The sequence below is a fragment of the Scyliorhinus canicula genome, chromosome 2, assembly GCF_902713615.1.
Source record: "Scyliorhinus canicula chromosome 2, sScyCan1.1, whole genome shotgun sequence".
In the NCBI taxonomy this organism is placed as follows: Eukaryota; Metazoa; Chordata; class Chondrichthyes; order Carcharhiniformes; family Scyliorhinidae; genus Scyliorhinus; species Scyliorhinus canicula.
Window position 1 is genome coordinate 192,000,303 of NC_052147.1, and position 13,174 is coordinate 192,013,476.

General features: G+C 44.9%; 1 protein-coding gene across 4 annotated transcripts in view; it reads right to left on the minus strand.

Moving 5' to 3' along the window:
* Window positions 1-13,174, minus strand: part of ppp1r1c (protein phosphatase 1, regulatory (inhibitor) subunit 1C) — a 158,833-nt gene that overhangs the window by 14,069 nt on the left and 131,590 nt on the right. For 2 of the 4 annotated variants that reach the window (XM_038789241.1, XM_038789239.1), the window contains one exon: window positions 8,013-8,177. The exons of the other annotated variants lie outside the window; for them this stretch is intronic. In XM_038789241.1, the coding sequence (XP_038645169.1) occupies window positions 8,013-8,177 (165 nt within the window). The remainder of the gene's footprint in view (window positions 1-8,012; window positions 8,178-13,174) is intronic. 4 annotated transcript variants of the gene reach the window in all.

The following is a 13,174-nucleotide window of genomic DNA, read 5'->3' on the forward strand; positions in this document are numbered from 1 at the left end:
GGACCTGTACTAGCACTACTGGTTGCCAACACATGTAAACATCCAGGCTGTCAGGAAGACCTGTTTATTTTGTTGTTGCAAAGCTGACAAACTGCTTTACAATATTAACAACTTAGATTTATATAGTGCATTTTACACTGCAGAGCATCTCAAGACGTTTCACAGGAATGTTTTCAAACAAAAAGTGGCATCAAGTCAAGGAAGGAGAACAAAAGATCACAGAATTATTACAGCACAGTAGAAGGCTTTTCGGCCCATCCTGCCTATGTCAGCTCTCTGAAAGAACAATGGACCTAGTACCATTCCGCCACCTGTGTCCCATAACCTTGCACACTCTTTGTTTTCAGATAATAATCCACTTTCCTCTTGTATGCCTCAATTGAACCTGCCTCCACCATGCTCTCAAGCATCACACTCCAGTTCTTAACCATTTGCTGTGTGAAAACGTTTCTTAATATCTCCACTTCTTCCTTTGCCAATTACCTTAAATCTGTGTTCTCTCATTTTTGATCAGTGGGAACAGTTTTTCCCCGTCTACTCTGTCCAGAAGCCTCATGGTTTTCAATAAGTCTTACAAACTTTTTCTGACCTTCTCTTCTCCGAGGATAAAAGTCACCTGGAAGCAATATTCCAGCTAAGGCCAGAGCAGTATTTTGTACAAATTTAACATAATCCCCTTGCTCTTGTATTCTGTGCCCCTATTAATAAAGCGGAGGGTACTGAATGCGTTATTAGCCGCTCTCTCAACCTGTCATGCCACCTTTTATGATTTATGCACATATATACGCACAGGTCTCTCTGCTCCTGAACCCCTTTTAGAACTTTACCCTCTATTTTATAACGTCTTTCTCTGTTCTTTCTGCCAAAATGAATCACTTCATACTTCTCTGCATTGAATTTAATTTGAGTTTATTTGTCCACCCAGTCCAAGAACTTGTCAATGTCCTTTTGAGGTTCTACACTTTCTGCCTCCCAATGCTCCCAAGGTGGAGGAACAAAAATTGGGTCAGTCCTGAAACCAGGACTTTTATGCACAATTAACCCATACCCGTTCCTTCCGATCAGGTAACATGCCTGTTGAGTGGCCACAGCCCTCAGCCAAACTCATGAGTGTAGCACCACTTGTAGCTAGCCTGCACCGGTGAAACCAAGCATGCATATCTTTCAGGGGAGATGCATTTGGGTTGGATCGGGTGCTGGGACTGGTAGTGGGAGCAGCAAGAACACTGAGTAATGATACAACTTGGCACTGAACGTGCTCCAACGTTTCCAGACACAGAACTGGAAGTCGTGGTGCAGAAGGTGGACAGGAAGAGTGAGGCCATGTATCCGCAGGAGAGGCAGTTGGAGCATGTAGCCATTGGGGTCAATGCCAACAGTGGACATGTTTGCAGTGCCAAAAGAACATAATGACCCCATGTGAATGTCAAGGTCAGTGAATGCATTTTCAAATGCCATATCCTTACCAACTGAACAATTAACCTCAGGCACTGCTCTACTCATCACTACCCATTCACTCAACTAACAACAATCTCTATCAATCACAACTCATACAGGCATTCACATCTTCACCATGTCTACACACACTTAAAACTGCTGCAAGACTCACTCTCCACAGCTTGTGCGTATGGCCAAAACATGAGCAGATCACATTGTACCAAATGCATTGACAGAATTTCCTCTCCCTTGCAGGACAAGGTGATACACAATTTCAGACAGTGGTTACCTTACCAGCAGGGAAGAGGTACAGCTGATGAGCTAACCCCAAAGGAGAGGATCGTGCTTTGCATTATGGAGTGGCCGTGGCTGAGGCCACCGCCAGCAGCAGAGCTGAAATAATTGAAATAACAATATGTTCCACTATAATCCTCATTCCTACATCCCATGTCTCCCTCCTTTCACAATCGCATCTGATTTAAGAACAGTGGATGGTGTAAGCATGCACCTCTTATACTCCAGCCCGTCCTTCACCACCTACTTTAAGATACCCACCTGGCGAGGCAGTGGTACAAGAGTGTGAAATGCAAGCGGAAGAAGAGGCTGATGACTGAACACTGCCATCCAATTTCACACTTGCAACCAACAGCCCAGATACCACCAGTGGATGTACATTAGAGAGTAGCATTGAGGCAGGATTTGTATGTGGTGCATAACTGGGCAAAAATGCCAGAGGAGGGGGGAAACAATGCCAGCTGACCAGAGAGCAAGGTCATAAAAGTCATGTATGACTTTTATGGGGTGGCACGGAAAATGGCTGATGGTATGCACAATGATATACTTGGTACATTGACAGATCTGCCAGAAAGCTAGAAATCACCATCAAGGAGCATAAACAGTTCTGCATCAACCTAATACAGGGCTTTGCATGGATCTTGGAGCTCATCCTTTTAATATGGAAGTGGTGACCAACTCAATTTGCACACATTGCGGCCCTTAACAGCCAACCCAAGCAGAGGCCACCAGATATCTGAGTGCTGCAGTGGAAGTTCAGACTGAAGTTGTGAGGTCACCACTTCTTGTCAGGCAGGTTCAGCTTGGTGCCAGGCAGGCTCAGCTTGGTGCCATGCAGGTTCAGCTTGGTGCCATGCAGGCTCAGCTTGGTGCCATGCAGGTTCAGCTTGGTGCCATGCAGGCTCAGCTTGGTGCCATGCAGGCTTAGCTTGGTGCCATGCAGGTTCAGCTTGGTGCCATGCTGGCTCAGCTTGGTGCCATGCAGGCTCAGCTTGGTGCCTTGCAGGCTCAGCTTGGTGCCATGCAGGCTCAGCTTGGTGCCATGCAGGTTCAGCTTGGTGCCATGCAGGCTCAGCTTGGTGCCATGCAGGTTCACCTTGGTGCCATGCAGGCTCAGCTTGGTGCCATGCAGGTTCAGCTTGGTGCCATGCTGGCTCAGCTTGGTGCCATGCAGGCTCAGCTTGGTGCCATGCAGGTTCAGCTTGGTGCCATGCAGGTTCAGCTTGGTGCCATGCTGGCTCAGCTTGGTGCCATGCAGGCTCAGCTTGGTGCCATGCAGGCTCAGCTTGGTGCCATGCAGGCTCAGCTTGGTACCATGCAGGTTCAGCTTGGTGCCATGCTGGCTCAGCTTGGTGCCATGCTGGCTCAGCTTGGTGCCATGCAGGCTCAGCTTGGTGCCATGCAGGCTCAGCTTGGTACCATGCAGGTTCAGCTTGGTGCCATGCTGGCTCAGCTTGGTGCCATGCAGGCTCAGACTGCTTCTGTCATGACTGTGAATGCCAGTGTTCAAAGAGGCTTGCAGAGCCTCACAGCAATCCAACAGTCTGTCAACCAACAGACTGGATGAAATGAAAAAGATTACTGAGTTGCCAACCTGGGAGAGTGGCAGTGGATCTATGGAACATTGGCATGCTGTCCAATATTGAAATAACTGCAATTGCCTTCCCATTAATGCTACTCCACCAAGTGCCCAAACAATTGCCTGTCAATCAGCCGGTCCTGACTGCTGTCATTTATGCTGAGGTGGCACAATGCAACACCAGTCCTTCCAGGGCCAGAGACGCTCATGTGCATCTTGCAAGACCACCTGTAGCCTCCTACAACTAAAAATCAGTCATTTGCCAGTATGCTGCAGCCACTGGGATTATGCTTCATCGGAGCACTGACGCAGGTTAGGTCATATGAAATACAAGCACATGGGCATTTACAAGAGTGATTTATTGGCTTTTGTATGAAATATTGGATGTTTTGTTTAATAAAGTTGGTTTGGAATCCTTGCTTCGTGATTGCCTTTTTTTCTGTGTTGTGGCCAAGTGTATGGTGGCCAGACTTATGCAGGGACAGTAAGTCCCAGTGACCTGTTAACTTCCTTAAAGGGGCTCAAATATCCCACTTTCCAGCTTCTCCTCTTGCATGAACGATATCAGAGATTTCTGTCAGCACTTCACCTTTCCGCACAGCATCAGTAACTTTTCTCTTCATTTCCTACCACTTAACCTCACACTCCATTTACTGTCAGCAAATCCCCCTCAGCTGCAGAACGTCACCCACTCGCTGACCTTTAAGCAGCAATGTGGACCCTTCCGCATGTGCAAAAATCTTTCTCACTGATATCCAGAGCTGGTGCCAATTTTCCCCAAAACAGATTAGTTCTGAAGAAGAAGGCATTTTACTGCCTTGGTTGGTTCATCTCTCAGTACCCTGAATGGCCATACCATCCGAACACTCTGATTGGTCAATCAAGGATTCCACTGGGGCGACCAGTCAGGGAGAGTGGGGAGAGCAGGAGGCCAGTGAGAGAGAATGGGTGAGAGTGAGGAAAGAAAGAGGCCAGTGGGAGAGTGCCAGAGGCCAGTGGGAGAGGCATTGGTTTATAGGAGACACTGGGAGTCATTTCTTTGAGTTACTGGGGGTAATTTACCCCCATGACCACCTGAGAGTGGATGGACTCAGCCTCTGGATGCCAACAGAAAACTGATAGCAGTGTCCACAACTGCAAGCTGCATTTGGTCAAGGTGTTGGACAGCGCCCATCAGTTAATCACCAATCAGTGCTGAGGATGGTGACAGACAGCTTGGTTCAGCTGTGCCACTTTTAATATCAAACTTCTCATTGAAGGGTTGTGTGCTTTCCTGTTTGTGGCCGTGGGGGACATCATCTCAGCAGCCTGCCTTCCCAAGGCTTTTCAATGTGTCCTAGTTTTACTTTGAAAATCTGGTCACCCTAGTTAATAGGACGCTATGCTGGCCAGTGGCAGAGTGAAGATAAGATATGGAACTATGGTAGAGTGAGTAATCTAGGTTATGTTCATTGGTACCACAGTCAGGTAAGCCAATCTCTGTCTGTGCGGCTAGGAAGAGGATGTGTTGGTTCCATCCTCCTTTCTCATGTATGCTGTCTACATGTGGTTATATCATGCACAGGTGTTCAGTGGATTTTCCTTGTCAACCAGCAACCACCCTCTGATTCTGTTCTGGCATAAACACTGATGGAATAGTTGACTGATGCAATTTAATAGCATCATATAAGGCATTATTCTGTAGGCTCCGCAGTGCCTGGTCAGGTGGCTCAGTTGGCTGGATGGCAGGTTTGTGATGCGGAGTGACGCCAATAACGCGGTTCAATTCCCATACCATATGGGATTATTCGTGAAGGCCTACCTTGTTCCTTGCCTGAAGTGTGGTGATTATATCACCACCCATTAGCTCTCCCTCAAAGGGGACAGCAGCATATGGTCCACTGGGAATGTGGCGACATTTACATTTACATTCCATGGTCACACACCAACTATGCACTCAGAGGGTAGAACACTTTGCAGTTCTGCATTTAGATATTATGCATGCAAATCCAGGTGTATACAGTTGATGGAATCCTGTACCATGGATAAGCTTGTTATCCTGACAAAGCCACATGCTTTTTATACTCGAGCATAAAGAGCCTCCCCCTCCCTTCAGCAACAGTGAACAGAAAACTGGAGATGTTGGAGGTATCGCCTGTTTCAGCCCTGAAGTATCCTGGCACCAAGATGTTACACTCACCCTCACAGTCACTGACAACGTCGTTATTGCCCTGCTCTGAAGCTGCAGGAGGTACCATATTTTAGTGATTACTTCCTTTGTAAAGCAGAGACATTGCACACATTATTCCTCAGTGAATTAGAGGTAATAGAAATGCTCATGAGGTTCCTGCGAGGATACGTCCTCCTTGTAAGAATCCATACTCCCGTCCTCCTTCTCCTCCTCTACAAACACAAGAACACGAAAGATAGGAGCAGAAGTAGACTACATGCTCCATAAGCTGAATGCGCCATTCAATATGATCATGGCCGTGCTTGGGCTTCAAATCCATTTTCCCGCCTATTCCCAATATCCCCAAATTCCCTGAGAAAACAACAATCTATCTATCCCATCTTAAACATTGTCAACAATGGAGCATCCACGACTCTCTAGATAGAGAATTCCAAAGATTCACAACCCTTTGAGTGAAGAGATTTCTCCTCATCGCAGTCCTGAATGATCCTGAGTCTGTAACCCTGGGTTCTAGATGTAACCCTAGCCAGCAGATGGTGTTTGACCCCGTCAAGCTCGTTAACTACACGTGATCAGCTATGTGTGCTTAAGAGAGGATTTAGTTGGAGTGATAAGGTCAAAAATAGCAGTTGATGTCAAATCAGTGCAACATTCAAACTCACTTCATAATCTGTAAATTTACAATGTACACTCCTAATGGTCACGGCAATGCTTTCATCACTAATGTGCTTGGAATAGATTATGCTGGAAGTACATGAATGTGGCACAGACAGCACATTGCAACCAGCACAACAAACTGATGATAATACAGGCACTACTCTAATTAATTTCCTTCACCGTAAGAAAAAGTTCATGTCAGCTGGGAATTATCCCGGAGATCCCCCTCTTCCATCGACTTCAGGAAGCATAGTACTGTACACACCCCTGTCAGCATCAACGGAGCCGAGGTAGAGATGGTGAGCAGTTTCAAATTCCTCGGGGTGCACATCACCAAAAATCTACCCTGGTCCACCCACGTCGACGCTATCACCAAGAAAGCACAACAGCGCCTTTACTTCCTCAGGAAACTAAGGAAATTTGGCATGTCCACATTAACCCTTACCAGCTTTTACAGATGCACTATAGAGAGCATCCTCTCGGGCTGCATCACAGCCTGGTATGGCAACTGCTCGGCCCAGGACCGCAAGGAACTTCAGAGAGTCGTGAATACCGCCCAGTCCATCACACGAACCTGCCTCCCATCCATTGATTCCATCTACACCTCCCGCTGCCAGGGGAAAGCAGGCAGCATAATCAAGGATCCCTCCCACCCGGCTTACTCACTTTTCCAACTTCTTCCATCGGGCAGGAGATTCAGAAGTCTGAGAACACGGACGAACAGACTCAAAAACAGCTTCTTCCCCACTGTCACCAGACTCCTAAATGACCCTTTTATGGACTGTCCTCATTAACACTACACCCTTGTCTGCTTCATCCGATGCCAATGCTTATGTAGTACATTGTATATATTGTGTTGCCCTATTATGTATTCTCATGTATTTTCTTGAATTCTGTTCAATCCCCTTTTCTTCCCATGTACTTAATGATCTGTTGAGCGGCACGCAGAAAAATACTTTTCACTGTACCTCGGTACACGTGACAATAAAAAAATCCAATCCAATCCAATCCACAGCCATAAAATTTGCAGGAAATTACATTGGTAAATAATAATAATAATAATCGTTATTGTCACAAGTAGGCTTCCATTAACACTGCAATGAAGTTACTGTGAAAATCCGCTAGTCGCCACATTCCGGCGCCTGTTCGGGTACACAGAGGGAGAATTCAGAATTTCCAAATTACCTAACAGCACATCTTTCAGGACTCGGGGGAGGAAACCTGAGCACCCGGAGGAAAACCACGCAGACACAGGGAGAACATGCAGACTCCACACAAACTGTGACCCAAGCTGGGAATCGAACCTGGGACCCTGCCGCTGTGAAGCAACAGTGCTACCCACTCTGCTACCGTGCCGCCCAAGATTCCACCACGGTTCAGACAAAATTACAGCAACGAGATAGGACCACGCCCAAAGAAATTTCGCCTTTTTGGTGAATGGTGGCTAAACATAAGTCTACAATTTGCTTTTTGTTAGCAATTAAGTAAATTTATCACTTATCGCTTGAATGAACGGTTATTTGTCCATGATTGTACGGTTTACGACTTACCTTAATACATTCTTTTGGTGACAATTACTTCAATTCTTTGCATTTCACTAACGTTGCTGATGAAACTAAACTGCTCTTTCAAAATAACTCCAAACTTAATGAAAACATCTTTCATTGAGAACTATTTTAATTTGGAAGTGTTATGCGAAGGTTTTCGCAGATTAGGAGATTTAGCAAAGCAATATCATTTCCCGCAGTGGGTCACATATTAATTTTGTTAAACACGTAAAGGATGAATGTGTTCCTTCCTCTATAAATAAGCCAAGTTCTGAAAATAAAATGGCAGGATTGCATAATTTTGCTCAACATGTAACAGAAAGTCTACCTGTCATGAGTGGTGGCTGGTGCTGAAAGGGAGTGTCTTTCCGCCGAGGTTTCAAAGTTTGCTCATCTGTGTCTGTTTCTGTCTGTTGCTGGTGTGAACTTCTTGAGGACGAGTGAGGCACATCGTCATTACATTTAAGGGGAGCTACCTGTTCAGATCCTGTAACTGTGATAAAAATAACTGTTCAAAGCCATGTGATGTAGCAGTCACTGCAATGACAACACATTTTCCCAATACTGAGTTACAGATAATGTTTTGGTGTGTTGTGACCTGTGTGGGAAAAGCTGCTTTCCTTTAGGAAGAGCAGTGATTATCCTCAGAAGCTAATAGTCTATTAAGGTATGCAACTGAAAATAAAATCATTGCCTGTCCCTTTCAGAGAGTTTAGAGTCATTTCTTTTCTTACTTTTGAAAATCATTGCAATAAGTTATGTTAGGTTAATTTAAGAAGGTGTTTCTGCACATGACTTACCGCCTCACATCTGCTGAATGGGGAAAAATGTTTCACGTTTGAATATAATAAATGCACAGTAAAAAAATCATTAAAGTAACTTTTATTTGCTTCTTAAGCTCCCTGACACATTTCCCTTCTCAACGCTAAATGAAGCTTGGTATTAGTAGGCAAGGATGCAGTGCCCAACATACCGATCCTCTGTTATGCCCGAGGAAAATGTAATTGGTAAACTTTAGTGAGAAGACCTGGTTTTAGGCCTCATTTCCTTCTTTGCTCCATTGTTCAGAGAAGTGAAAGAGAACCCCACCCTCGATGTATGTACAAACTGAACTATAAACACTGGGGCAGAAAAACCTACAATCAGCTGGTGAATGCCGAAGGACCCAGTCACTGATGACAGACATTCTTTAGTGACTTTCAAATTGTAGCTGACTACCAGTGCGGGCGGGTACTGCCAATATCTTAGGGTCTCTAAGGAATGCAATATATGAAGTAGACCATTGACACGTATTGCAATTAATCAAATGTATTCTCAAGTGACTTTCTGCATAACATATGTCATATGGCTGGTTACAATTGGTGTAATAAATGGGCTCGCTAAACATTCAGCACACCGCAGCATTGCTCTATATTGTACCATGTTACAACCATGAGGTTTATAACATTTATGCTTTGGGACTGTGTCTACAACTTACAGTTAAAATTAAGGGGAGTCATGTGACCTGTTCTGAAGTCCACATGTCGGGGGGGTTTGATTGTAAGACATTAAAGGAGCCCAGATTGTTTCACTGGGAAGATGGGGTTTACACTTGGAGACAATTTTTACAACCAACGGGAAAAGGCCAAATCCTAGAACAATGTTGAGATGTTTGAGTTGGATTGGGTTGTCCACCTCCTACCAAGATAAAAATGTGTTGGTATCTCAAGGATAGTTAACCAGCATTTCATAGAATCATAGAATTTACAGTGCAGAAGGAGGCCATTCTGCCCATTGAGTCTGCACCCGTCCTTGGAAAGAGCACCCTACTTAAGCCCACATCTCCACCCTATCCCCTCAACCCAGTAACCCCACCCAGCCTTTTTTGTTTGGACACTAAGGGCAATTTATCATGGCCAATCCACCTAACCTGCATATCTTTGGACTATGGGAGGAAACCAGAGCACCCGGTGTAAACCCACGCAAACACGGGGAGAACGTGCAGACTCTGCACAGTGACCCAAGCCGGGAATCGAACCTGGGACCCTGGCGCTGTGAAGCACCTGTGCTAACTACTGTGCTGCCCTCTACATGGATATAAGGCCCATACGATTCATATTGCCATGGAGATGGGCTTTGAGAGGGGAAAGGTTTCTAAGATATTTCTGAAACTCACAGACACAGAGGCCGCCTGCCATGGTCTGCGAAAGAGGCAGCAGCTCAAGGCCAAAAGTCTCTATTGTTCACCACCATCTATGCGGTTGGGAGTTTGCGCTCAATTGAAAATATCAAATTCATGTGGCTGGAAGATTCACTGAACTTGGACTCGAGAGAGATCACAGAAAAATCCCTCACCATGAAATTCATTTCTCGGGTTAACCCCATTGGGGGAGGGACTCCCATTATGGGGGAGGAGGAGGTGATGCTGGGGAGGGAATGATGCTCCAATGCCGATAATGATGTGAGAGGGGGAATGATGCCTCGATGCCAGTGTGTGTGGGGAGGGAGATGATGGCCCAGTGCTGGCGATGATGGGCATGGCTGAGATAATGTCCCAATATCAGTGATGATTGGGTGGGAGGTTGAGTCACCCTGATGCCTGTATGTGTGCGGGGGGGGGGGGAGGGGGGGGATGATGAATATTGAGTGGTGGGGTAGGTTTCCCCTCTGTTTTCTAGGGTAGGGGTTGTTCCCCTTGTCTGTCGGGGGTCCCAATGTCTGTAGGAGGCTAGGGGGCGAACCTTTATTTTGACTTTAAGATTGCAGCGCCCTTTAAAAAGGTATCGCAATCTCTGTGGAGCCAGGCTTGCGGCCTTTATCAAGCCCCACATCACCAGAATGACGGCGCAAAAAACTCTCTCCTGTTTTTGTTTTGATAAAGTGTCAGGTGATCTGAGTGAAAACCTGACTGAGTTTCCTAGGATAAACACACCGGTTTTCAGTGAGAATCTGACACTACCATTTATTGTGACAATTCCGCCTGACGTGTTTAGTCAACAGTGTATTTAGTCTGTTTGTTACAGTAAAGGTCTTAAAATATAAAATCTTGTTGCGTCATCCTTTTCAGCTATTAACTGTGAGTTGACATTTCTATTATAAGTTATTGGTCTCAATGGTGATTGTAAAAAAAAGAATATAGGTATTCAATGTTTCTTTGAATCTAGCATCCATTTCATCTGCAGCTGAAGCACACATGAACTTTGCATTTTGCAAACACTTGTGTAAAACTAGAAAGAATTCTAAAAAGAGGTGAAATCAGAATTCCTGGCTATGAGGTCATCAGATTTCTCAGATGTTTGATATTGGTTGAGGTTGCTATTGGGGTGAAACATAAAAAGCCTAAATAAAACTAATGGAGTGGTGTTATGGTTTCTGCCTGTTGTGCTGGAGCAGGGAACAGTCACAGGACACAGAATTCATGATGGGAGAAGTAAAGTTCTCTTTGCAAAGGTTTGTTTTCCAGTTGGCAGTAAGAAGAAAATTAAACTCCAAAAGCTGTTGGTAAAGCAACGTGTAGCAGAAAGAGACTGAATCCTGAAAGTGATTAGCTCAGGCATGCCAAACATCTGAATGTTGGTATCAGAGGATGATGCAACTGCATGATATTGGTGGGTTGGTTGAAAAGAAACTCTGGAGAGCTACGCCATCAGGATCGATGTAACCTGAGTAAGGGATGGTTCATGGATATACAACTTGTCGGTGCCGGGGACCTCAGATAGAATGTGGCTGCTGGTGAAAGGGGCTCGGGGGCAAAACCCATTTATTTGGAAAAGTGAGAGATCCTACCTCCCGGAGGCTAAGTTGAATAGTCTCAAGGATTACATGTGGTGCCTCATCTGTGCAGGGACTGAACGAGTGCTTTCAATTCTGTGGCAGTATCTTTGGAGTGAAGAGGTCTGTGATGCAGTGGGTAACATCCTTGCCTCTGGGATCAAGTCCCACTTCAAGATGTTATGGCCAAAGAATATGCGTTCATATTTTGGCCAAACAGCTGGATTATCAGCCTGCAAAGTCCTCCACTTGCTTGGTGGCAGGCCTGATCATCCATACTATAGAAATCAACAGCAAACCACTGCAGTACTTTGCCAAGCAAAGTCCATGTTGTGAATTCCATCTTAGGACATCGTACCTGAAGGAGAAAGAGGATCTTTGGGGTATTGATAATTTACAATGAAATTCATCTTAGAGTGAAATACCATTGGTCTGTTAATGCATGCTCAATTTTATGTTGATTCTGGGTTTAATTTTTACAGTTAAAGTTTCAAAAATCTTATCCCTTGGTCCATTTCATTGGAACTGTCTGGGGATTTCTGTCTTTTCAGGTTATTGGTCTCTACCAGTATTTGGCAAACAGATTTTCCCAAAACCAACGGCTGCTTTTGTTTAGCTCTGAGAAACAGCAGTTCAAAAACATGATCATTGTTTTTGTCCTTCATGAGCACGAAACGTGTGGAACGTAGATGTTACGGTTTGAATGTAGCTGTCACCTATTTGTCTTAATGAAAGATGTCAGTGTGTGACAGGGATGACTGCTGAATAATGTTTAATTTGCCTTAATATTTATCAGTCAATTCTAAGATATGTTCATTCTTTATCTCCCATGTTGCCTCCTCTAAGTAAGTCTTTCAGATCCAGTTGATGGCTAGGTAGGTCCATTCCTGATGGTGGTGATTCTCAATCCTGTGCAAACCTGTACATGTTCAGTCCAATTGGCACTCCTTCCCCATGACCATCAATTCTACTTTTGTGGATAGTGTCTTGCCTGTTACCAGTTTTGTAAAGCACAATTAGATCCTTCCTTTAAATGCTGGCTATATTTAGAACAATGCACAACACGATGCACCACATAAAACATTTAAATAATAACACTTTCCATTGAAACATGATGCTCGTCCAGTTGTCAGTATGTCCTTATGATCTCCAATATGCTACACTAATTAATCTTTCATAGTGTTGCAGAAGGGAAGTCATAACAAAGTACAGTATTCACGATAAGCGGGACCAGAAAGTAGGGGAATAATTGTTCCAAGGTGGAGGTGGGAGGGACAAAGCGGGAGTAGGACTGAGGATGAGAAAGGTGAAGAATGTTAGAAATGGGATGAGAAGGCCAGGGGAGGGTAGACAAGAGAAGAGGGGAGGGAGAGGAGGATGGAAATGATGGACTGAGAGAGAAAGGCGAGGAAGAGAGGGGAGTCGAGGAGCAAGGAATTAGGAGGAGGTAAGGGGAAGGAAAGAAAGACATATATTTATATAGCCTTTTTCAGAACCACCAGACGTCTCAAAGTGTTTGGAAGCCAATGAAGTACTTTTGAAGTGTTGTCATTGCTGTAATGTAGAAAATGCAGCAGCCTCTCTGCACACAGCAAAATGCCATGAACAGCAATGTGATAATAACCAGATAATCTGGATTATTTTGTGTGATATTGATTGAAGGAAATATATTGACCAGGATACCAGGCAGAACTCTCCTGTTTTTTTTCAAAGTAGCCCGATGGCGCTCACTTTAACAGC